General features: G+C 35.4%; 1 protein-coding gene across 2 annotated transcripts in view; it reads right to left on the minus strand.

The window, feature by feature from the left end:
* MFSD6 (major facilitator superfamily domain containing 6) overlaps nt 1-27,951 on the minus strand; it is a 91,725-nt gene that overhangs the window by 18,088 nt on the left and 45,686 nt on the right. For both annotated transcript variants that reach the window (XM_051985998.1, XM_051985999.1), the window contains exon 3: nt 16,382-16,479. In XM_051985998.1, the coding sequence (XP_051841958.1) occupies nt 16,382-16,479 (98 nt within the window). The remainder of the gene's footprint in view (nt 1-16,381; nt 16,480-27,951) is intronic.

The raw sequence follows: 27,951 nt of genomic DNA on the forward strand, positions 1-27,951 counted from the left end.
CGATTTTTCTGCATCACTTGACATCAATGATCATTCTCTTTTCTTAGACATTCTCTTCTCTATGAATTTTCATGGAACTATTTTCTTGGTACTTCTACCAGACTGAGTTTCCAATCTCAGTTTCCATCTTAGTTTCCTTTGCTAGGTTATCATCTGTATCTCATCCTCTAATTGTGAGTATATTCCAAGGCTATGTCCTGAGCTCCCTTTTCCATTCTCAACTCTCTCTTTCTTGGAGACCTCATCAACTCTCATGGGTTCACAGATATCTCTATGTATATGACACTAGATAAATAGAGTAAGCTCAAGTCATCCCTCTTATCTCCAATTCTTTATCACCAACTGATTAAAGGACATTGCAAACTAGTGGACCCATATGCATCTCAAATTCAACATGCCCAAAACAGAAATAATTATTTTCCCCAAAAATTTCACTCCTCTTCTGAATTTTACCTATTTCTATAAAGAATACCTACCATCCTTCCATTCACCCAAATTTGTAACCTTAGCATAGTCCTCAACTTCTCTCTCATCCTCGATAGCCAATCAATTGCTAACTCTTGTTAATTTTTTATCACAACATATCTCATATTCATCCCCTTCACTCTACTCATATGGCTACCCCATAGTTCAGAATCTCATCACTTCTTCAGTTCCTTGCACATGGTAAACAATACTTTTTCATTCACTCATTCAACATCTACAAAGTCAAAATAAATGACACTTGAACCATATGAAGGAATAGGACAGAAGAAAAAGCAGTGTATTATACTGGACAAGTCATTTCCCCACTGGATCTGAATTTTCTCACTTGTGAAATGAGGGGCTAAATTAGATTTCTTAGTTCTCTTCCAGTGTCAAAATACTTCAATTTTACTTCAAATAACTGGGTCTCTAATGGGAAGAATATTCCTTCAATTTACAAAGATCATTATTATTCTATGCCCTAGTTCTTTTGGACAACAAAATTCATTACCTAGTGGCCAATGTTTTTGTGAAAAGCCTTTCTGAATTTGACTAGTTTGATTCTTGGACACAATTTTTTAGCTAGAACCATTCAAAAAACCTCCTCAAGCTTAGAAATACTTGGGATCATACCTCCTCAACAAGAGCCTTACTCTTTCACTATCTTCCCTGTTCTGGTACCATAGTTGTAATCTCTAAAAAGTGTGCTTTTTGCCTTGGCTTATAGAGAAACAAACCTGTCACTTCTAGCAGTCTACATCTACATCCTACTTTTTCCATCTTTTCCAACACTTCCTATGTGTTGTCTTCCCCCATTAAAATGTAAGCTCCTTAAAGGCAGAGACTGTTTGCTTTCATTTATATGCCCAGCACTTAATACAGTAACTGGCACACAGCAAGTACCTAATAGATCTTATATATAATTTTACATGTAAGGAAACTGAGACCCCAAGGTACACAGAAAATTAGCAGCGGAGCCAGGACTCAAATAAACGTTTTGTTAATTTCCAGTGAGATCTCTTCCCACTATACCAAATGGCCAGAACTAATATCCCTTTTATGGACACAATCTTTGAGAACCCAGTTTTGCTTCTTTGCTACTATGATACAGTGAAACAAAACATCATTGAAGATGATTCTGTATTATAAAGAAAAAAAATTTCTCATATTGCCACCTGAAAACAACTCCTATTCAAAATATGAGTGGCAAAAGATACTATATACTAGAACAGGAAAGAAAGTAGAGGGCATTTTCTTCCTCATTATAGTGGTGGGGAAAAGTAGCAGATGATTATATTGAATGTACTTAAATAAGGATGCTAATTTATTCAGTGACATGAGTAAAATATGTTTATTTAGGAGCTATAAATTTAAAATTTTTCAGCTAGACAGACTAAAAGTTATAAGGGATTATAGAGATAAAGAATATTTTAATCCTCAGATATCAGTACTAACATACAACCATCAATTGACTCCTTTTGAGACAAAGACTAGGCCATATTAATTTCCTGGACACATGGGTCACCAAAATAATAAATAAATAAAAATAAAAATAAAAACCATTCAAGTATCTTAGCCAAAAGTATTAAATGACAATTTTTTTCTAAATTTCAGCAACATTTTTATTTGAATTTTTACTTTATTGATCAGAAGTATCCATATGTATTTTTAAAACAGTCATACATGTGAAAGACATTATTCTGCCTACAGAATTTGTCATACTAAGCCATGCTGCACATTCTGTCACTGCCAAATAAAGTTCAAAATGATTATGCTTGGTGCCCACATAGATTCGTAAATCACTAGAAATAGCTTGGAAGATTCTAAAAGGTCCACAGGCCAATAGATTGAGAAGCACTATTCCAAATTAAGTTGATTTCCCAAACAAACCATTATTCAGACAATTCTACATTAAAAAAGCAATTTGGGGGGACCTATCCTTCACTTTTAAAATTCTGAATTGAACAAATACCAAATAAGATGAACATTTATGTAAAATACCTAGCAGAACAAGGAAAAAAAAGATTAACCATGGAGCTATTTTTTCTATTTAGCAGTTATTTTCAAAATTGTTCCATTTGTATGTTTCTTCCTGAACTTCCTTCAGTTTTTTTCAACACATTTTAAACAAGGCTTTAATGACCCTCTTTAAAAATTTTTAAATTTAAAAAATGAATTTTTAACAAACTTATTAACCCATTGCTAAGTCTTTCTCCTCCAAGTTTCCTCTACAAAATGAAAGAAACATAAAATCCTTGTATCAAATATTCATAGTCTTGAGAAACAAATTCTAACATTGGCCATTTAAAAAACTATCTTATTTGTGTTCATCACTTCTCTATCAGAAAGCAAAAAGAATGTTTCATCATTCTGCATTCTCAGATAACAATTTAAAGACTAAGTGAACCAGTGAAGCTGAGAATCCAACTGCTGTTTCCTCCTTCCTAAGTGCTGGTCCCTGAAAATTAGCTTATGCAGACTCTAGTCTTTGATTCTGTCTAAAAACAATAAAACATACGTGACCAATAAAAACCCACCCTATATGAATTGCTAAATACTTGTTTCTTTTGTTTTCCACAAAAAGATATAGCTTGGCTTGATTGCTAATCTCTACAGAACCAATTTCTTGAAATCTAAATGTTATGAGTAAGAATCTGTTTGCCAATAAGGCAGAAATGATATTCATCTTGCCATCATTTGTTAACATACTCACTCCATTTTTTAGTAGCTTCCCTTTCCTTTCTTAGTTGTTAATATGTCATGTGGGATTTATTAAGATTTTTTTATATGCTGAGAAAATATTTCCTTTAAACTTACATGCCAATATTAGTTCCTGAATCAGCAGTATCCATCTCACAACTGTACAATCTGAGCCTATAAAGAGGGTGCTAATGCAATAAATATTTCATATTAACAAGAAGAAACTTGTACTCTTGAGTAGGTATGTACATTTCATGCTGGGACAATGGCTCTTTGACAAGCACATGATGATGGGGAGGTTGAGACCTGGTAGATTGGGCAACGGATTTTTTTTTTTTGGTCCCCTTCCAGTTCTACCTATTGACTTAGATTCACAAAATCCTAAACTAGAACAGACCTTAGAGTATGTCTAAATCCTCATTTTGCATGTGAGGAAACTGAGGCACAGAACATTCAAGTGACTCACTTCAGATTACACAGAAAATTTGTGGCAAAGTCAAAACTTGAATGCAGAACATATGAGTAGACAACTGCTGGTGAAGAATTTACCTTCTCTGCAATTTATAAGCTTAGGGAGTTGTCTTGATGCAGAGAGACATTATCTGGATTTCCCAGCGTCATAGTATAATATGTGTCAGAGTCAGGTTCAATGACGTTTCTACCACTGTAACAAGGCTGCTTTTTGTGTCCTTTAAACATAAGATATGTAATTATTCAGTCTCTCCTGTAGTGATCTCAGAATTAGTTGTAATGAGTTTTATTCTAAGGGAAAGTCACTGCAGTAACCCAATGAACAATAATTTCAAGCCATGAAGGGCTTCTATAGAATGCTGGGGAATAACAGCCCCTGCCAGACGCCACACCCCCAGTGTGCAACAAGCTGTCACATGCTGGTCTTTTACCAAGCTTTTGCTTACAAAGCTAAAGTATGAGAACAAATACCCAAGTCCCAAACAGCTACAGGCTATTAGATAACAACTATAGAAACAGCAATAGCAGAAGTTTTCTTGGTGGATATAGAACATGTGGAAGTGACTGCTAATTATATGCTTGTTTTACATTCAGCAACACCCTTATGCACACTCTCCTGAGCCCTGTCAATAAGGAGCATCACCTGTATCCTACAGCATAATCTTGGAAGATGGAGTTCAGAGAATCTCAAAGGTCACCTAATCCAATTCATACCCAACCAAGAATACCATCTATAACAGCAAATTCTGGGGAATCCACTATGAAATTTGTCGTTCAGTTGTGAATGACTCTTTGTGAACCCATTTTTGGGTTTTCTTTGCAAAGATAATATAGTAGTTTGCCATCTTCTCCACCTCAGGATACTGAGGAAAATGAAATTAAGTGAATGGCTCAATGTAAGTATCTGAGACCAAATTTGAATTCAGGAAGAGGAATCTTCCTGACTCCAGACCTTTCATTCTATCCACTCTGCCACCTAGCTGCCCACTACTAAATAGGGAGATCTACTTTTTAGAAGTTTTTCTTTGCATCAAGCCCACATTTGCCTCTGTCATATCCATTCCATTCTGTCTCGTGGACAATTAATTAATTCTAATTTTCTGATTTAAAAAATGAATTAAATTTGGCAACCATATAGATATTACTACCTAAGTAAAAGAAGAGATATAAAGAGTTGTGCTGTTTTTTAAAGGATATATCATCGTGGGAGGGGAAAGAAGAAGGTTCAGGATCTGTGATCAGGGTGAATGAGATGATGAAAATGGAGAATGGGGGGAAAAGAAGAATTGATTACTTCTTTTTTTGGTTTTTCTTTTACCAAGGAGAATGGTATTTAGATTTGTTACTAGAGAATAAAAATGGATAAATAGAGATTTGAAACTGACAAAAGCAAGGAGGTAGAAAGGGCATATTGTAGGATTGGAGAAGAGCAACTTTCTTCCTGATTTAAAAAAAAAGTTGGAAGATAAAGTCTGAAAACAAAACCCTTGAACTGAACTTATATTGAAGACAAAAATTCTAGAATGAATTTTGAAAAGTGACTATCTAGAAAAGAAAATGGTGATCACAGAAAACCATTATAGCTTCATCAATAAGTCATACTAGATCAGGAATACTAGAAATCTAGTTTACTTTGATTAGCAAAGCATTTGACAAAATCTTGTGTTTTTCTTACAGGCAAGATGAGGATTTATAGGGACTAGATATGTCAAGGGACATTATTAAGTGGTTGGATTTTTGTTGTTTTTGCTTATTTGTTTGTTTTTACAAGTAGATGAATTCAAAAATGGCTAAACTTTTATCCCAATCCCAAAGGATTATTAATAAATAATTCAATGTCAACTTTGAAAGAGGTCTTGAATGGTATGCTATTAGAGGAATCCATGGCTGGCCCTATGATGTTTAACATTTTTATTAATGTTTTCAATAAAAATGTAGTAGGCTTATTGAATTTGCAATTGGTGCAAAATGGTCTTGACTGAACTAAGATCCAAAAATCTAGCCAGGCTAAAATGTTGGGCCAAACTGTAATGCTGGAGAAACTGAGGCAAGATAGAGATTAGAGAGTTTAAATATTTTATTTGAAAAGGAGAGATTGTTCTGGGGGCATGATGCCCCCAGGGCTGATGTCCAAAGCATCCAGAAGCTAATGTGTACTTCCCATGAAGTATATATGCATATGGCTCCAGGTTACCAGGGGATAGACTGAGGCAGGGGAGGAGTCAGAGCACTGAGATCTTGAAAGGGATTATCAATCTGCTTCTGACAGGGTGGAGGGGAGGCACCAGACATTCAAATAAGTTGGGCTCAAGAAGAACAACGACAGGATAGGGGGTTAGGACCATAAATTCTTGATGACTTAGGAGGATTAGGAGCCAGGAAGTCTGAACTCCCCCTTATCTTGAGTTTACACATTTACAAGTAGAGTAACTCGCCCTGAATTCTATCAGTCCTAATGAACCTGAATCAGAACAATTAGGAAAACTGAGGCAGGATAATAAAAGAGAACTGTAACACAACAAAATCTAATAAGATGAAACTGAATAAGAATAATAAAATTTTGTATTTGGGTTTTTTAAAAAAATCAACCTTGCAAGTACCATATGGGAGAGACACAGGGTTATACTATAGTTTACCTGAGAACAATTTAGGGTTCTCACTGAAAATAAGTTTATTAAGAATCAATTATGTAGAGTAGAAGAAAGAAAAGCTATTATGATCTTAAGCTATCTTAAGAAAGGCCAGATAGCCCTCAGGCTTAGGGAGATGGCAGCCCTGCGATTCTCTGGTGGTCAGATCATTTCTGGAACACTATAATCAGGTCTGAATGTCTCATTTTTAAGAACAATGATTGACTGATAACTTGAAAGAAACCAGGGGAGAGCAAGCAGGATGATGAAAGGTCTCAAGATACGAATTAAAGGTACTGTATGTATGAATTAAAAGTACTGTGGATGTTTAGTTTATAGGTAACAAGACTTATGGGAGACTTGATAATTATCTTTATGTATTAAGTACCATAACTAGAAGAGAAATTAAATTTGTTCTGTTTGGTCCCATAGAACCCAATGAGAATCAGTGGGTAGAGGCTAAAGAGAAGTAAATTTAAGTTTATTATAAGAAAATAAATTATCTGGAAGTGAACTAATTTGCTTTAGGACGTGGTGGATTGTTCCTCATGAGGTCTTCAGGAAAAGGTAAGTGGCCACTTCTAAGTTATAACTGAGAGTTATTCTCTCAGTGAACAGAAATTCTTATTTCAGTAAGTGGGGGATTAAATGACTTTAGAAGTACCTTCCAACTCCTAGGTTCTCTGATATAAATACATAAAAGTGTCAGGGAGAAAGCTGGGGAAAGAAGAGGTGAGAGGATAGAAATGGGACCTGAATTTCTGAATCAATTCTACAAATTTCAACTCACATGAAAAGAAACACATAAACACAAGTAAACATATGAGTGTGCAGAAAGAAGAAGGAAAGGGAGAGGGCAAGATATGGAAAAAGAGAAGTGACAGAGGAGGGACAAAGGGAAAAAGAGGAAGAAAGGAAAGGGAAGAGGATGAAGGAAAGAGGACAAAAGAAAGGAAGAAGAGGGAAGGGAAGGAGGAGAAAGAAGAAGAAAAAGGAGGAAGCAGTAAGAGGAAGGCATAAGAAAATCATAATGAAATGATTCTTTCAGAGAGACTGTTATGAGAAAAATGTCAGCTATTTCCTCTATAACTAAAATTCAGACTTTTAATACAGTGGCAAAGTAACAACTATACTACATAAAGACACTTAGAATGTGCCAGGAAGGGGATCTTAAACTTTTTTGTGTCATAGCTCCCTTTTGAGAACAATGGTTTTAAATAACTGAAAGAAATACCAAATTTCAGTCAGAAGCTATTGAAAATAGGATGTATTTTTTTCCCCATTCAAGTTTATGTACCCCATGAAACATCCATGGACTGCAGGTTAAGAATTCCTGATCTAAAAGATAACTTACAGAATATGCAGCAAGGTACATTTTTAATATTACTTTTGATGTATTCAGTAATTTTGCAGATGTTAAAGCAAGAATTGGTATTGCCATCACTCAAAAATTCATAACTGTATCCCAAAATAAGCAAATATTTTGTTCTACTACTTTACTTTTAAACTGAGTCAAGAGATTGTGTTGAGAATTTCACTGTGGAGGTAAAACAATTTAAAAACTTTGCCCAAAGCCTAAGTTAAGTGCTGTGATCATTTTAGAGAAGATCCCATTTCTAAATGTATTTTTCAAGTTTGCTGAAGTAAAAAAAAAAAACCATGTCCATATCAATAAGTAAAAATTATGATGCTTTTAAAGTCATCCTACAGATTTGGTGCTATCTCAAATAACCAAAGGTATTTTGCTAAGTAAAACATAACTCTAAAAATTATTTTTAAAAATAAAAAGTAAAAAATATCAAGGGATATAAATTTTTACTAAAAAAGAAAGGATCGAGGGCTTGTCTGCTACCAGATTTTGAGCAACAAATATTAAATATTAAATAACAAATATTAAAGCTAGCTGGTACTAGATAAGAAATAGAAAAATATGTTATTAAAATAACCTAGACAAGCAAGATCCAGAAACTTATGTACATAGCAGTTGACCAAAAAAGAATGCCAACTACTAAAGGTAAGAATCTTTATTCAATAAGAACTTCTGGGAGAACTGGAAAGCAATTTGGCTAAAAATAGTTTAAGATTAGCATCTTATACTACATATCACAATAAATTCCAAATGCACAAATGTTCTAAACATAAAAAATTGTACCAAAAATCTTAGAAAAGCAGGGGAAGTTATATCTGACATAACTATAGGTAAAAGAAAAATCATAATCAGACACAGTATAACTATATAAAATTTAAAAGCCTTTTCATAAATAAAATCAATCCTGCTAGAACCAAAAGAAAAGATATGGATTGTGAAAAAAAGCTTTACATTCAATCTGTAATAAAAGTTAAATACCCAAAAATATATAGGGAAGTTGCAGAAATCTAAAAAAAAATGAAAAACCATTTTCCAAATAAACAAGAGAACAAATAATATAAACAAAGTTTTCAAAATATGAAATAGAAATCACCAGTAATCTCTAAATCCTCTAATGTTCAGTGACCAAAAGAATGACAAAAGATTGGAAACTCAATATTAGAAGGCCTTGTGGAATGTCAGAAACTCAAATTCCCTACTTCTGGGTTGTGAATTGGTTCAATTATCCTAAAAAATAAATTTTCCTTGTATAAATTACTATACTCTTGAAGAACAGATACTATTTCTGGGACTCTGATCCAGGAAAATTTCTGATTGCAAGAAAAGAATCATGGATATATGCTGAAACACATAGAAAGCAGTAATATTTTGTGTTAGCAAAAAGCCCAAAACAAAATGTGTGCCTGATAATTGAGGCAAGATTGACCAAACTGTGGCATATGAATGTAATGAAAAAAACTACATATATCACTATAAGAAATTGCAAATACGAAAAATTCACAGAAGCATGAGAATACTTACATAAAGTGATTCAGGCTGATTAAAACAGCTAAAAGAACATTATACACAATTACTACAATATGAATAAAGTCAACAGCAAAAGACAACAAAACCCACGACAATGGTGCAAAATGCCATAAAAGAGAATCAATTATCCACTTAACAGTTTTCAGTTCTACTTGCAAACATTTTTAAGACATAGGTTCTTGACAAACTGCTCAATCTCTCAGACTCAATTTCATCAACAGTGTAATAGGAATAATTATGAGATAATCTGTATAAAGCACTTCTAAACTAAGTCTCCATAAGTATGAATGTAAGTAGTGGCAGTCGATATCTTAATGGAAATACGGTGCTATAATAGTAAAATTAAATGACGCACTCTTTCTGTTAACAATCAAATTGTTTTCACGGAATGAATTTGTATGTTTGTCTGGATGTCTACAAAGGTGACAATTGTTTTAAAAAGCAGTTATATTGGTGAGTTTAAACAACTATTAAGTCAATCTGTAGATATTGACCGAACAGCTAAAAGTATTTGCCAAACTTATGGGGGATCCGAAAGTATAGGCAGAATCACTGCTCTCAAGAGGCTTAGAATCAAATGGGGAAAAGAAATTGACATCCATAAAACAGAGAAGTTTGTGGTCCTGATTGTAAATGCAAGCGGAATTTAGAAAAGGGAGAGATTAGCATTGGACGCAAGAGGAAGTACTCAGAGGAAGTAAGGTTTGAGATGAGTCCTAAAGAATAATAATTTATTTTTAAAATTTAAAACTATGTCATGACTTTTACTAACTATCAAAGAATATCTAATGATCAAGTCCAGCCTATATTATTTGTTACATAGGTGGATATTGCATTATGGTGATGATACTGAGAAAATTACTCTTAAAAGTTGCTCATAAGGGCAAGTCCCTTTTAAGTTATTAAGTGGAGAGCTCTTTTTAGAGCATGTGTCCATTTATTCACATTTATTGAAATGCAGGCTGCCTGCCAATAAAGGGTTGAGAGAGACCTTTAGCAGCAAAAGCAGCATTCGGGTACTTTGCAATATGGATTGTAACAGACATGGATCATGGCTAGAATTTCAATTGTCAGGGTTGAACAGCAATCCCCCAAACAGTTTTCTAGGCCCTCCAATATGGCATAGCAAGGAAAATATGATTCCTCTTGGCCTGAATAAACATGCTAAATACGATAGATCTAATGCTTTATAAATGTCAGTTGGAGCCCTCCTACTGCTAACATTAAAAAACCATATTTCATCAAAATCTTAATCCTGCTCCTACTGATTCTGAAACCTGTATTAGTAATGGCACCAGTGTCCTGCAGAGAAACTGTCCTTAGTGGATGATAATAAGAAATGGGAATTGAGCTTCTTTTCACTCATCACTGCCCAAAGCACTAATTTAAGTAACTTGCAAGCATCCCCTTGGTTGCAGTGACCTCCCTGCTGGAAGTAGGGTCTCTCTGATTCAAGCCTCCTCCATCACAAAACCATTTTAAGTATTAAGAATCATTTTCCCTTCCATGCTATTTTGATTGGGTCATTTCTGCTAGCAGAATCCTATAGCAAATCATCATTTTTCAAGTAGGTAGCCAAAAGAGACTTGAGTAATCAAATCAAATCAAGCTTTAAATCCCTAATCCTAGTTAAAGATATTTAAGTTTTTCCTGTCTCTAGTGTCCTCCTCTCCTCCACTGACTTACCTTTTTAATATCATTTACTGGATGTTTCCAGTATAGCTGAGTATATTCTAAACATTTAAATGAGAACTGTCTTCTAGAATATAGCAAGAAGATGATCTGAGTCACTGGATGTGGGAAGACAATAAGAAGAGCCTTAATCCTTCAAAACCAACATTATTATGTAATATTTATTATGCAACAATAAATGTATAATGTAAGGATAATGAGAAATTTCATGTGAAAAACGAGACTTTGTCTTTAAGATAGCAGAAACTATGAAAGACTATTTTCAGTCTACACAGATTCCCTTTAATTTATCTCTTCTGTAGCTATCAAGAGCAGAGTCCAACATAGCAGGAAAAATCAATTTTCCCTACATCCTCACCTACCAATTAGTGCACAAACCACCTGAGAAGAAAAACCACCTGAGAAGAATCAGTCCTGAAAGAGTGACATGAATAAGGGCTGTTTTTAGAGATCTGATACCTATAAACTGTCCCTGAAAAACTCTGGGTCTCAGTTTCCTCATCTTAAAAACAAGAGGATCAGACAAGACAATCTCAAAAATTACATCTCCCTCTAAATATATAATCCGATAAATTGTTGACAAAAGGTATCAGAAATAGAAGGTAATCAGAACATAAGCATTATTGTTACCTTGTGAAGCCAAAAGGATACAAGCGGCAATTGAGGATGGAGGTGACATTCAAAGACCTTCATAACCCTGTCAAATTCTACTTCTCCAATCTTTTTATGCCTTGAATACTCTTTGATCCATTGTCAATATCCATCTTGCTGTTCCACAAACAATCCAATCTCTTAGCTCTGGATATTTTCTCTGGTTGTCTCCCATGCCTAACATGCTCCTCTCCTCAAATCTACCTCCTGGCTTCCTTTAAATCTTAATTAAAATCCTGTCTTCTAGAGGAAGCCATTTCTATCATCCCTTAATTCTAGTGCTTTCCTTCTTCTAATTATTTCCTATCTGTTTCATAATAGCCTTTTGGTACAGATATGGTTTTTTGTTGTCTCATTCTTCAAGGGCAACTTCCTTCAAGGTCAGGGACTGAATTTTGCTTCTTTTTGTATCACTAACACTTAGTACAGTGTCTGGCACATTGTATATGCTTAATAAATGCTTACTGACTGATAGATATGTTACATCTTTTGTTTTCACCATTTCCAAATGCCAACCCTGGGATATTAGTTCATCATATCACAGAATCATATATCCAGAGGTAAAAGGACCCTAGAAGTGAATTAGTCCAGCTTCTTCCTTTTAGAGATTAACAAACTGAGGTCCTTACTACCCTTGGACAGTAAGCAAAGGAATTGACATTCAAATTCAAGTTCTATGACTCCACAATCAGTATGCTCTCTCTGCAATTATTGTAGTGTTTGTTTTGGGAGGAGGGGTAGAATGGAGATGATAAAATGAAGAACATTAATACCACAAGCTAATCATTTTTACACCTTCCTGTTTGGCTATAAGGGAATGAAGGCCCGGGAAAAATAATGTTTGTATCTCCCACCAGTGATCATAGGGGAATTCTTATGATCTGGTCCTTCATTCTTGATACTTCATAACCCTTTGGTTAGATAACATCTGTAATATTCTATAAGCCAAGATGTAAGGGGTTCCCTTCCCTTCCTGAATTGGATAGGGAGCTCTTTAAAGCTGAAAATACCTTTGGCATTTATTCATATTCTAATGCCTCTTCTGAATCCTAATTAAAACTATTTTTAAAAATATAACTGGTGATTTTACTAGCTTAGAAAACTCACGGAAAAGGAAAGTTCCTGTATCAATTCAAAACTAAACCTGCCCAGCAACTTTCAGTCTTACAAAAATTAGCTGGAGCATTAAGTGATTTGACCAGGGAAACACAGCTTTTATGTATCAGAGGCAGGGATACTTCTCTGGCTCTGGGGCAAGTTTTCAATCCATTATGTGACATCTGCCTCTCGATAATGCAGTTATTTATGTGCATCAACAAAAATAAAAATAATAACAATAACAGGCCTGGAAGGGACTTGAAAGTTATAAAATGGTTGTAATGAAGGGACAATTCAGACCAACTCAGCTAATCTCTTTATAAATGATCTACTGTGGTCTCACAGCTCATGCTATGGATAGATGATTATAATTTTCCATGGTGTCATCAGCAGATCAAGGGAAGTCTGACAGTTTGGGTTGGTTCAGCCAAGTGGGTCCACCCTCAGTCCTTCAGGGAATGGAACCCATCTTGTCCAGTTTTGAAACAAAAGTGGCTTTGTTGAAAGTTGTCACATGGATTTTTCTGTTTGAATCAGCAGGCACTAAGATCTGCCTCTACATATTTAGAGAACCTCCTTTTAACTTCTGTGAATTATTAAGTGTGGTTCTACTAATACCAGACAAAAGAGATCATGATCCACCAAACCACAATTTATGAACTGAAATTCAGAAGAAAAAACTGTAACTTGTTGTACGGAAACAGAAATTTTAAAAGTTTTTTTTTTTAGCTGTTCCCCTCCCCTGATTGGTCACTGAACAAAAATGTTTCTTTAGGCCCTAGGTATCCCAGTGGGAACACTGCTATTATAAAAATATTATCTGTAAACAGTCTGAGATTCCCAACAAAAATTGAAGTGAGAAATTTATCAAGAGATCAAGGCATATTTCTTTGCCCCTCCTTGTTTCCTGTACATCAGTTAAGCAAAATTGGAAAAGGATATTTACCTTTCATGACTAATATAATCAAGTTATCCCTTCTTAGATAGTTCATTTTTTAAAAATAGCATATTATTTTCAAAATACATGCAAAGAGAGTTTTCAACATTGACTGTTGCAAAACCTTGTATTCCAAATTTTTCTCCCCTCCTTTCCTCCCATTCCCTTCCTTGAGACAACAAGTAATCCAGTATAGGTTAAATATGTGGAATTATTCTAAATACATTTCCACATTTATCATCTTGCATGGTTCATGTTAATTTTTTTAAGGATAGAAAGTTCTGAAGAAGAAAATGTATGAATCTAGGAGTCCTTGTCTTATGCAACATTGTATAGATTTTAATCTACTATGACAAATCAATCAATAAATATACTATGTTGGGCCTGACTCCCCACCATGGTACAGTGGAAAAAATACTGGCTTTAGAGTCATAAATTAATCAATAATGAATTGACAAATATTTATTAAGCATTTACTATGTGCTAGGCACTGTACTGTGTTGGAAATACAAAGAAAGGAAAAAGGAAGTCGCTCACAGTCTAATGAAAAAGAAAACATTCAAACCATCAAACTACATTATCAACTATGTAAAAACAAGCTACTAAGAGATAAATTGCAGATAATCAAGAGAGGGAAGGCACTAGAATTCAGGGGAATAGGGAAAAGCTTCCAGTAGTAGGAGGGATCTTATTGTTAGTCTTTCATTTATGAAGAGGATCAATGACATCAAGCGGATCAATTGACTCATGTGAAAACTGAATTTAAGTGAGGCAAAGTTGCATAAAGTCATCAGTCTTACTTTCCCTCCAGAGTCACTGAAATCCAGTGGTAAGACAAAAATCAAGACTTTTGATGTTCTGGGATGCCATAGATGACCTTGACATCTTTGATTCTGAAAAAGCTCTAAGAAATCCACAGTGTCTCTTTTAGTTGCTTTCATGGATATTGAAATAAACTGTTCTCATCTGTCTATTCCAATTGGGGGGGAAGTCTTCACATGCTTGGGACAGACATCACCTCAACTCACCCTCAATCTGGTTTAGCCCATCTGCTGAGGCACTTTCACCAGGGTGAGTTTACTGAGAATACTAAAGCTTCTTAGAACCAGAGGTGAGAGTTGGGTGACAGAGGGATATCAAAGTGGGATAAGCAGCCCTGAAAAGGACTCAGCAAGTCCTCAGTTCAATGGGGCTAGTTCTCCCTGGACACCCGCATATTTTAGATGGGATCTGAAGGAAGCCATGGCAGCTAAGAGGAAGACATGAGGAGGGAGAGAATTTCTGGCAGAGAGGACAGCCAGTGAAAATTTCCAGAGTTAGGAGATGGAATGTCTTGTTCCAAGAACTGCAGAGTCACTGGATTACAGAGTACAAGGTGCAAGAAGACTGGACACGAGAATGATCATGAAGGGCTTTGAATGCCAAACAGAGGATTTTATATTTGAACGCAAGTTGTAGCAAGTCATTGGATTCTATTTGGAATGATGGTGATGGTAATATGGTCAGATCTGTGCTTTAGGAAAATCACTGTGATAGCTGAAGAGAGGATGGACTGGAATAGGGAGAGAGTAGGCAAGACAATGAGCAGGTTATTTCAATAACCCAAGAATGAGGCAAGAAGGGTCTGCACTCAGGTGGTAGCAGTATTGGAAGAGAGAAGAGGGCATGTGGGAAACACCTGGTACCTTTGAAACAGTGGGCAAGTCACGACCTCCATGGGCATTAGTTTCTTCATTTTTAAAATGAGATGGCTTAATCTGATGGTTAGAGATCCCTATCATCTCAATGTCCATGATACCATGATGTTTATACATGTGAAAAGCTCCCTGAAATTTTGTTGCAGAGGATTATGGAGGATAAAGATAGAAAAGTCCTGTTTGCCATGTGACCCCTTTGAATAAATCTATTCAATAACACAGTACTAAGTGCCTTGTTCAGCCTTAACTGACATGTAAGTCAACCAATCTCCTTCCCTGCTTTCTTTCCTTCTTTCTTCCCTTCCTTCCTTCTTTGTTTCCTCCCTCTTCCTTTCTTCTTTTCTTTTTCTTTTCCTTTCTCTCTCTCTTTCTTTTTCTTTCTCTCCCTCCTTCCCTCCCTCTCTTCCTTCCTTCCTCCCTCCTTTTCTTTTTTCTTCCTCCCTCCTTCCCTTCTTTCCTTTCTCTCTCTCTCTCCCTTCCTTTCTTCCTTCTTTTCTATTTTCAGGAGTTATAAATCAGTTTCTCTTACATTCTAGTTCAAAGCTAGTCATGTTAAATCTCTCAAGAGAAAACAGTATAGTGAAGCAGAGATAAAAATTCAGGCTAGAATTTCTTTTAAGGTAAGGAAAATAAAAGGCTAAAATTTTCTGTTTAAAACTTTAGTTATAAATCATTAGGCAGGACTGAACAATACTTATGTGCATAAGGTGAATAGCTGTATGTGTATGTGAAACTTTTTTTCTCTAAGTACATTTCACCCTTTAAAATAATGAAAATTTAATCCATTCTATTTGAACAATAAAATTACTGGTCAGCTGTTTCAGAGGAGGGCTTACACTGGAAGCTACACCTATAGATTTTGTCTATTGCCAGAGCTCCCCAGTCTTTGTTTAATAACAATGGTGTGGATCACATTTCACTTTGTTTAGATCAATAAACAGAACAGTACTCAGGGTAACTTCTGAACCCTGACGTCACATCTTCCATGGCAACTGCTGTAAAATCATATAAAACAGGGGATTCTTCCTGCTTTTGTCTAGTCAGATACACAGAGCTTTAATGATCAAGGAGGCTCAGGGAATCAGATAAATAATTTCAAGACTTGGCTTTTTGCAGAAAATTCTTAATTCCAAATATCTCTTACCTTGAAGGACTTCCATTGGGAGAACAGTCCAAGCATTTTCCAAATAGGAGATATAAATATAGCGAGCTGTATTGCAGGCCAGGCCAATATACAGAACCCTAAAAAAAAATGTTTAAAGGAATAAGATGAGGCAATATAAACTAAGATTAGCGTTTAAAGCACAACATGTACAAGAATAATTTATTTATTCCAAAAACTCACCGACAACAAACTTACCAAAACAAACATTCTAAACTTAGGCACTAAAAACTCCTGGATTTAATCATGAAATCCCAAAAGGAAGAGCATTGCCTCTAATATATCTGCCCTCAACCTTTCCAACATGCTGGTTAATATAAAGGGGAACATCTTCTTTCCTGAAACTTAATTAGCAGCTAGGAAGATGCTTTTTTAAAGGCAGTCTGGGCATTCTGCCATCAGTAATGACACTATTGGCTTCAGTCCAATTGGTTGTAGGGTAAATATGCATAGAACTGTAGGCAATTCACTAGACAATGAGAAGGGCATTATTAAAACGAGTATATATATTATTCACTTATATACAATACTTAAAACAGTCATGTCACAGTAGAGCAGAACGAATGTCTGATTTGGAGTGAAAGGATATGGGTTCAAATCCCAGCACTGACACGGTGAACACTCAGTCACTTAGCTAGTGGAGACTTCAGTTTCCTCACCAGTTGAATCAGGAGGTTAAAGCAGATGACCTCCAAGGTTTTCTTCCAGCCCTAAACTATGAACCTAGTAAAATCACTCACCAAAAAAGTTTAATTAAACTTCTTTAAACTTCTTACAATGAATTTAGATTATCTACTGAACAAAATCTGTATCTGAAAATTACAAATTTACTCTTGTTTCTATAATCAATAAATGTTCAGAAGGTTTTTTTTTTTTTTTTAAAGCCTTATCCTAATTACACAGGCTTACATAATTGCTTAAGAAAACAAACTTTTACTTGAATGTTTTTCCAATTCTTCACTCCCCCTAAAGTGTTATTCACAAACACAGAGTTTGTTGAAAACCTAGCCAGTTTTCAACCAGACCAGCTGGTTTGGAAACAGGTAATAGCTGGAAGGTTAGATTTAATTTCAGGAGAAAAACTCAAGCAGTTAAAACTCAATCCTAATGAGCAAGATTCTCTTCTTAATTCGTCTCTAATTTCTTCTGATTTTTAAAAACTCCTATTATTTTCCTGTCTCTGAGCCTGGAAAAAAAAAGCCAGCAGATCTTCAGGGAAAGCTGAGGCATATATAAGTAATTATTGTTTCTTATTCAACTGGAAATTGTATAAGAAAATCATCTCTTTAAACATAATCTTCCTTTCCTAGCACAGGGTCAAGGCATGGAATCAAACTGAGGCTCTTGGCTAGTGAATATTTAAATAAATAGCAAGAAAAGAGAGAAAAAGAGAATGAAGGGCTGTTTCAGAGGATGCAGGTGTGCTTTCTGAGGAGTCAAAAGATGTATAAATGTCATTATCCCAAAACAAATATCATCCAGTTCTTTGTACTTTTTGTGGTTTGAGCATAAGATACCTCAACCCCGCTTAACAAAATGTTCAATTAGCCAACATGGGCTGGCACACCAGAACACCTGACCTGTAAACTTTCCCTTGCCAGGAGAGCATAAACCTAAAAGATAATAAAACAGTCAATGCACACATATTTAATTGTCTCCTCTCAACTTTCAAGCCAACTTTCAAGCTGACCTCTAAATGGGTCCAGTTCAAAAGTAGCTACTCCCTGGCAATACTTTTCTCTTAGGCTATTAGCAAAACTGGTTTTGCTACCTATTCCTTCCCCATCACCTCCCCCTTTTCCACAACACCTATCCTAAATCTTTTTCCTGAGTCTACCCCAGGTCATGGTTGCCATGACTATGACATTTCAATCTAGGCCACAGTCCAAAGCCCCTGACCAAAGGTAATCTGCTCCAGTTTAAGACGTGGCTTTATCTATACCTTCAGCTCACAATCCATTAGACAATGACATCTTGAATTATTTTATCTGAGAGCATTATGATCAGTACACCAGGGGGCTTGGAGCTCAGCCAATCCTTCTTTTTTTTGTCTTCTTTCCCCATTTCTTCTTTTCTGATTGAGAATATTGTAGCGGTGACCTTCAAGATTTTTGAGAAGGAAGAAGTACCTAGGTACTCTGTTTTCTGACCAAGGTTATAATAAGATCCTGAGAAAAAACTGAATTATATAATTGATGGGGGAGGGGGAGGTATGGCCCCTACTCTATGCCAAGAATTTTTATTCTAAAATGGACATCGTCTTGTTTGAGTCATTAAAAAAGAAAGGAACGGTACTGATGCATAACAAGGCACAAAGATAAACATAAAGATCTACTGTGCAGTGACTGAGTAATGATTCAGCAACCAGGGGCCCATCATTAAAAAAAAAAAAAAAAAAAAAAAGAAATAGGTTTTATGAGTTGTTATGGCCCAAAAACATACCTATTAGTTGTCAACTTTTTGGCATGAATTTCAAACTAAGCTAATGTAATTCCAGCAATGAATTATCACAGTTAAACTTTCTCAGTTTGAGAATTTACATACCACCAGCAAGAACTTTGAAGGATCAGAGTCACTTCCATACCATGAGGGATTATAACAGAGTGGTAGTGAGCAATTACTGCTACTAATAGCTCTAATTTACAAGTCACTCTTTGCATTTTATAAGGTACATTCTCCACAACATCCAGTGAATTTGGTAGTGTTAGCATCATTACCTCATTTTACAAATGAAAAAAAAATTAAAAATTTAAATACAACAAACCATTTCAAAGATCAAATTGCTAAAAGAGTTACATGAAAGAATTTTTTGGAGGGCATTCTATCACACAGTCTCACTAAAGGGGGGAAAACAGTAGTCTAAAGAAAGTTTTAAATTTTAGGAAATTTTAAGAAACTTTAAGATTTTTTTTTCTTTTTACTCATTAGTGCATTTCTAATTGTAAGGGAATTTTTGGATTTTGACTTAACTGAAAATTTTACTATATTGAAAATCATATAGTTTAAATAGGCAGAATATTATTGTTATGGAAATAAGAAAAATTATATGTACTGGCAAATAGAAAGAGACCCAGAAACATCACAGGACATTAAAAAGAATGAATGTATGTCTTCAAGCACTAGTGACTAATGTCATTATTGTAAAGTTAAAGATAAAGCGATTGTGGTTTGGAGGTAACATTGACGGGTGCAGTTTTGCTTACCTGGGAGAATTCTAGTCAATAGGGAGACAGAGCAAAAATAACTGTGTGAAACAGTGTCTTAACACAATGTTAAATTGAAGGGGTAGGAGAAAGAAATGGAATTTAATTTAACCAGATGATACTACTCTTGGGTACCTTCCCTCACCAGAAACATGATAGATCATATAAAGCCATAGAGTTCTATTCTATTTATATAGTGCAGCTGAGTGGCACAATGGGCAGGTTGGTGATACACTCTATTCTATTCTATTTCTCAACCCTGAATAATCAGAGAGATCAATAACAGAACCCCAGTGAATAATTCCTGAGCAAACTATATTCAACTTGACACTGGTATATGTTTGTGTAACATATTGCAAGAACTCTATTAAGTTACATGTCATTTCTGTGGTTACACTGTAAGGGACAATGAGTTAATGTAGAAAATTGGCTTTTCAATTTATCTATTTATGTTTTAATAACCATTTTTATGTTAATAGTTTATTCTGTAAAAGGGTTAAAGTGGAAGCTAAGCATTATTACTGATTTTGATGAATTTCTCATTTTAGAGTCCTTAGATTTTCCCCTCTAAGCCTTTATAGACTAACAACTGGTTGACGGTCTAGTAATCAAGAAGAACCTAGTCATACATAGCCTTGTTGTTCAGATGTTTGCGGTCATGTCTGACGCCTCTTGGTCCCATTTGGGTTTCCTTAGCAAAGATTCTGGAGTGGTTCCTTCTCCAGTTCATTTTACAATGAGGAAACTGAGGCAAATAGGGTGAAGAGACTTGCCTAGTTCACACAATTAGTAAGTATCTAAAGCCACATTTGAACTCTGGGTCTGGCACTCTATCCAATGAACCACCAAGCTGCTCATTGTATCACCCAACTGCACTCTAAAACCATAGCTCACATTTTAAAGTGTACAAACTACTTTTTTTTTTTTTTGCAACAACTCAAGTTTGTTATCTCTATTTTCTTCGTCCAAATCCCCATGATTCTATCTCCCAGAGAGGAACTTCTACCAAAAGAAAATGGGAATTAGTCATCAATTTAAAGTCTCGGGTATCTAGAGGCAGAGTCATAATCCCAATAGTATCAAGATTTGAACTTGACCATTCCTAACTGAAGGCAGTTCTCTGTCCTCTCAGATATTGTCTCTTTATTTTCACTTATAAAAAAGAAATTTCAGTCCAAGGATGGTTAAATTACTTGCTCATCTATGCTCACACAGCTATGTCTCCCAAATTCAAGAATGGAGGTGTTTTTACCACCTCATACTGCCATACTTATAATCTGATTGATATTAGGAAATCAGGAATATCCTGATCACAACTCTTTTTTTTTTTTTTTTTTAATTTGCAACAGCCTATTTGTGTCCATCCCTGTTGGGGTACCCACAGTTTTTTTTCAGAGACAGTAATTATGATCTATAAACTTACAGAATCATCAGAAGTACACTTATATTATAAAAAATATGGATCAGGAACAATTAGGTTGCATAATAGATTGAATACTGAACCTGAAGTCAGGAGAATCTGAATTCAAATCCAGCCTCAGACATGTAGTATAGAGGTATGATTCTGGACAAGTCACTTAACTCTGACTCAAAAACAAACAAACTGCATCTTTGTTTGAAGGGGCTGTATGGGATTACTGAAGTGCTATATGATTTACAACTTAGTCCGCAATGGTAGTTAGATATTGTAATGAATAGAATGTCAGACCTGGAGTCAGGAAGACGCATCTTCCTGAGTTTAAATCTGCTCCCAGAGATTTAGTAGTTATGTGATATGAGGCAAATCACTTAACCCTGTTTTCATTTATCAAATGAGCTGGATAAGGAAATGACAAATCACTCAAGTTTCTCAAATGGATCATGAAGAGTTGGACAAGACTAAAAAACCAAATGAATAGTTCAGTCTGCTGCTCTCTTCCTATTATTTGATGCTAGCACCTATTAATTATTTAGCTAAGAAACAAAGTCTAAATTTAAATTTTCAGTAATATTTCACAAGCAACTTATTATAGGTGCCATAACTTCCAGAAGTGATAGAAATGTGGATGAAAGCTATTTAAATACAATGAATACACCTCTGCTGGGGTGATGAGGTCATTATCAAAGATTTTTAAAAAATATTATTTGGTAAATATCCCTACATTACTTTTACTCATCCTTTATGACTGTCTCCAGTTTAGAATAAAGAGACTATTTAATTTGGGGGAATAAAGGTGGAGGTGGGATGGAAGGTGTTAACAGCAATTATCTGTTTAGGTTTAGAAGAGATATAAGGTAGAAAATTGTGAAACTCAAAATAATCAGATAAAGATCATAGTTGATATTAAGCCTCGTAAAAGAGACTATGTAAACCCTCCTATCCCACAGGAAGTGATTCTTTGCCTAATTTGAGACCATCTTTGAAATTGCAACCCATGACAAATGGCCCTGCCCTCTCTATTATCTGATTAACTTTGCTTCTCAACAAGCTGCTTGTCTGCAGCTCAGAGCACTGAACATCCAAGATATATTGCTTGACATGTCCTTTTCTAACTCCCTCTTTTCCTTCCTATAATAGATACAATAGACTATTCATTAATGATTCATTTAAAATATAAGTATTAATACTCAGTTAAAGCAAAACACACACACCTTTCTAAAAGGCTGCTAGCCCAACTGTTAACTTTGAATTATAGTCTTAATTAGCTAATATTCTAAAATTCTATTTTAGAAAAATGTGTTTTCCAAAAGAAAATGTTGCAATGGACTCCCCAAGAGTAGAGTCCTGTTTTTTAAAACTGTTTTTCTAGTGAAGGTTATGAGTAGGCACAGGGCTATCCATATCTTCCTCCAGTTGACTCCCAATTTAGCAGCATGCATTTGCAAAGCCTCATCCATCTCTGTACTATCAACCTGTGCCAATTGTCCCTGACTCCATTTTTAAATGGAAAAACCACTTTGCCAAAATTTGTATATTTTCTATGATAAGAGAAATTTTTACATGATATTCCTTGCTGCTGTTCAGTTATGTCCAACTCTTTGTAACCCCCTTTAGGGTTTTCTTGACAAAGACACTAAAGTGGTTTGCCATTTCCTTCTCCATCTCATTTTACAGATGAGGAAATTAAAGTAAACAGGGTTAAATGACCTAAGTGACATCTGAGGCTGAATTTGAACTCATGATCCACTATGCCACTTGATTGCTGTAGCACAGCACTCCATAGCTGTGCAAAGGGCTTTCACACACATGAATCTTATTTTATCCTAACAACAAAAATTCTGTAAAATAGATGGGAAAAGTAAATTTCATTTCTTTTGTAAAATAGACAACAGAGATATTGAAAAAAGTAAATGAACAGATCCAAAATAACCAACTTAGTAAGGGGTGAAACCAGGACTAGAATTCAGGTTTTCTAATTCTCATGAAATAAGATGATGTTTATTACACTATAATAAATGTTACATATTTGATGGGTAGATTTGTTATAGTTTCCTCTATAGTTATAGAAAAGAATATTCCTACACACATTTTAGAAGGATTTTGTTGAAGTGGGAATTCCCTGTAGCTATATATCATAAGCTATTAATGCAGTGTTTAAATTATAGACACACTGAGGCATCAGAAATCATTTGCCCTTGGTCAAGAGACAGTAGGTATCAGACTAGGATACAGGTCTTACTGACTCCACACTTCTTTCGTTCATTCCTTCATACATGCTTTCTTCTACTTCTTGGCCACAATTCTTTGTCAGTAACTTGTTGTACTCTATTTAGGGCCATCATTATTGCATCGCCAGTTATTTGTTTGTTTTTTTTTTTTTTCCAGCAAATGTAATTCTCCATGATTCTCACCAGCATCTAGCAAAGTATCCACTCTACCCCACTGCCTCTCATGCAGATGTTCCTCTTCAGGAATCCCTCCCCCCCCTCCCCACAGTATGACTCTGTCTTGAGTGTCAGCATTTTCTTTCCTCAATTTTCTGGAATCTCAAGGCTTTAAAGTGGTTTGAAAAATAACATCTTCTTAATTTTTTCCCCCTGAGACAATTGGGGTTAAGTGATTTGCCCAGGGTCACACAGCCAGGACATGTTAAGTGTCTGAGGCCAGATTTGAATGCAGGTCCTTCTGCCTTCAGGTTTGGTGCTCTGTCCACTGCCCCACCCAGCTGCCCCATTTCCTTAGCTTTAAAAAGTCTGAGGCCTAAGACATGAAATAAGGGAGCTCTTAGTAGCTCAGTTTAAATTCAGAGAGGATGATTATCATGGTGAGGCTGACCACAGGCTGGTGAATTTTGCAGCCACAGGAACCCACCAAGAATGCTGTCTAAGGCAAATAATAGCTGAGTCTTGTGCCTGGAAGAGGATCAAAAATTCAGAACTGACTGGCGGTCATCTGGTCTAGTGCCCTCATTTTTCACTTTAGGAAATTTAGGCAGTAAGAGGTGAAAGATTTGTCCAAGATCCCAGAGGCTGTAACAAGGAAAAGCAGCATTTGAAGCCGGAGTTTCTGACTTTAAAAGGATGCCCAACCAGCTTCAGAAGGATCCACATAACCAGATCGTATGTCTTTGCAGTAAAATGAATGTTAAATCAACCTCCCTTGGATAAAAGTAATACTATCCTATTCTTATATGTTAATATGTATGATATTACCAGCCCCTTAGTCTTCTGAGTCTTTAGCAACAGGGAAACTAGAAAATAATAGAATAATTTTTTTCTGACTGTCACTTTCTTTGGTTGATACCTGGAAGGGATCTGAGATATTACTTACTCTAAGGCAATAATATTGATGAGGAAGCCAAGGTTCACAGAATTTAAATGACTGGGTCTGAATCATGTAGGTAGTAATAACTGGGCTAGGATTTGAACACAGGACTTCTGATTCCAAATCCAGTGAATTTACAATACCATGGGGCTTTAAACATGTATCTGTTTTATCCAGCCGACAAATTTAGGGAACTAAATACTAAAATTTCCCTTAGCTAGAGTTTAATTTAACATTGGCAGGTCACCAGGAAGGATTTTTCTAAAGGGTTCCCTTGGCAAGATAATGTACATTTGGGTGTTAATGAGGCATTTCTTTCAAAAAAAAAAAAAATGCACAGTCCAGCCAATTGTTTGTTAAAAATAACTCATCTGGTTTCAACTGTATCCATGGTCTGTTTGTTTCCTTTTTCAGTCTATACACAGTAGCTCTTATTAGGTAAATTTTTAGCCTTGCAAAAAAACTACTTCATTTCGTTGTCCCTAACATCCTATTCTTCAATAACAAACCTTTCTCCAGAAAGGCCACCTACCTCCTTATCTCCATCCTGATAAAATCAAAGGCTATATTCTACTCAAAGCTGGAGATGAATAAAAAATTAAGAAAGAATATTTATAAAAGATGTCATTCTATTTTTCATAATATCCTTATCATTTCAGCATAATTAAGCAAACAATATAAATATGCAAATATAAGTGGTATAGTAGAGAGACATCTGGACTTGCAGTTAAATCAGTTCAAATCAAGTCAAAGTTCAAATCTTGCCTCAGATACTTACCAACTCTATGGTCCTAACTTTTCTTTGCTTCTGTTTCCTTACCTATAAAATTATGATAATAATAGTACCTAGCATGTAGGGTTGTTGTAAAGATCAAATGAGATAATATTGTGTATAGTATTTAAAAAACTTAAAGAACTATAAACATGCTATTATTATTTTCATATATATTCTGTCTACATCAGTCCTTGGGATCACTTTAGAAGTGATGATACTTAAATTAACTTAGGGGTTATTCTGATAATTAAATTTTTAGATAATTAGTTAAATAATTAAGTGAAGAAACTATTAATTTAAGCCATTTGGTGAAGGAATTTTTCCACAATGTAATATGCCTCTATATTCATGACATATTTTATATAAATCTTGAGCATAGTTTGGAAGGTGAAGAGAGAGCTGACTTTGAAACCCGGAAGACCTAAGTTTAAGTTGTACCTCTGATACTTTCTGGCCTAACTCGAGGAAGACATTTAATCTCTTAGTATTCACTAGGCAACTCTCTAAGATTATAAATTATAGAAATCAGTAACTAGCAATCAATAAACATTTAATAGTGCCTATGTGACCAGCACTATGCTAAGCCCTGATGTCACAAAAAGAGGCAAACGATAGTGCTTGTCTTTGAGAATCTTACAATGTATTGGGAGGGACAATATGCAAACAAATATATAGAAAAAAGCTATGTATAGAATAAATAGGAAATAGATTAAAGAACATAATAAATAATTAAATGAAGAAAAGGCACTAAAATTAAAAGGGATTGAGAAAGGCTTCTGAGAAATTCTCTCTCTCTCTCTCTCTCTCTCTCTCTCTCTCTCTCTCTCTCTCTCTCTCTCTCTCTCTCTCTCTCCTCTGAGGCAATTGACTTGCCCAGGGTCACACAGCTAAAAAGTGTTAAGTATCTGAGATAAGATTTTTAACTCAGGTCCTCCTGACTTCAGGGCTGGTACTCTATTCACTGCGCCATCTGGCTGCCCAAAGAAAGACTTCCTTAGAAGATAGAATTTTAACAGGGGCTTATTGGGAGTCAGGGAAGTTAGTGGACAGACTCAGGAAGGAGAGCATTCCTGCATGGAAAGGGAGAAAGAGAAAATGCCTAGAGCTAAAAGATGGAGTATTTGTGGAAAAGCCAGGAGGCCACTGACACTATATGGAAGAGTATGTGATGGGGAATAAGAAATAAAAAGAAGGAAAAGGAAAAGGTTAGATTATGAAGGGCTTTGAATGCCAAAGCATTTTGTATTTGATCCTGGAGGTGAAAAGGAATTACTGAAGTTTATTAAAGGGCTGGGGAAAGGTTTGTGACATGGAAAAAGCTGCATTTTAGGAAAATCAGTTTAGTAACTGAATGGAAGATAGATTGGAGTAGGGAAAGCTTTGAGACAGACCTACCAGCAGGCTACTACAGTGGTCCAGGTGTGAGGTAAAAAGAACCTTCACCGGAGTGCAGAAGTATCAGAGGAGAAAGGGGGAACATAATCAAATGACAGGACAAAATGAAACTGACTGACCTTGACAACATATTGGACATGGGGGAAAGTCAGATAAAGAGAGCTTTGACTGGGAGGATGGTATTGCCCTTTATGGTGATAGAGAAGAGGGTGGAAGAAGAAAAGAGAAAATTTTAAGAGGAAATATAAGTTCCATTTAAGTGTCTACTGGACATTGACTCTGAGTTGTCCAAAAGATACTTAGAACGAGGTTTTGCAAGAGTGAATGTTGAAAACTATCTATGCATGTATTTTGAAAAATAAAAAGCTATTATTATTATAAAAAAAAGAACAGTTTCATAAATGAAAATAAAATTAAAGGTAATTAGAGATGCAAGAGTGGAGGTCAGTAGAGAGGTTGGGGCAGAATAAATTGGAAAATAATGAAAACAGAAATGATAATTAAATCCATGGAAGTCTATGAAATCACCAAGAGAAGCAGCATAGAGAAAGAAAACAAGAGAGCTCAGGACAGAACCCTGAGGGACACCAAAAGTTAGAGGGCATAACCTGGATGAGAAGTCAGCAAAGGAGATTGAGGAGGACAGGTAGGAGGAAAACTAAGAGAAATGGTGTCCCAAAAACAAAGTATCAATTTGGAAAGGGTAATCAATAGTATAAAAAACTGCACAGAGCTCAAGGAGAATGAGAATTGAGAAAAGGCCACTGGACTTGGCCACTAAAAAGTTACTGGTAACTTTGGAGGAGCAGTTTTGATTGGGATGATGACAAAAGCCAGATTGGAAGAGGATAAGAACAAAGTGAGAGGAAAGAAAATGGAGGAAACTATTGGAGATACCTCTTCAAAGAGTTTAGCTATAAAGGGCAGAAGAGATATAATTAACACATATGAAAGAATCAAATGAGGGTAATAGGTGCAATATTCATGTTATCATTATTCCAGTGTCTATTACTGATAATCACATTATCTAAAACCATAAAGGTAACTATGCCAATAATAGCTCATATTTATATATAGTAGATTCAGGTTTTCAAAGAGTAATGGTGCAGTGGATACAGAGCAGACCTTGGAATCAGGAAGCCCTGGATGCAAATTTTGACATTACAGTAACCCCAGGCAACTTTTTAAAACTATAAATTGGAAGCGCTGAAAACTGCTTTGGCAAAACAGATTTCATCACCGGGAATTCTCAGTACTCTATACAAAGAATTCACAAGAATGATTCCATAAAAAGAGGAAGTTTTATAAAGCACTTTCTGTACAACAACCTTGTCAGACAGGAATGCAAGAGCTATCAACCTCATTTTTTCTTGAATGAAAAAATGAAATGAATTTAGGTCTTTCCACCCCAACTTCAGCACATCTTCCCCTTCAC

The sequence above is a fragment of the Antechinus flavipes genome, chromosome 3, assembly GCF_016432865.1.
Source record: "Antechinus flavipes isolate AdamAnt ecotype Samford, QLD, Australia chromosome 3, AdamAnt_v2, whole genome shotgun sequence".
Taxonomy (NCBI): domain Eukaryota; kingdom Metazoa; phylum Chordata; class Mammalia; order Dasyuromorphia; family Dasyuridae; genus Antechinus; species Antechinus flavipes.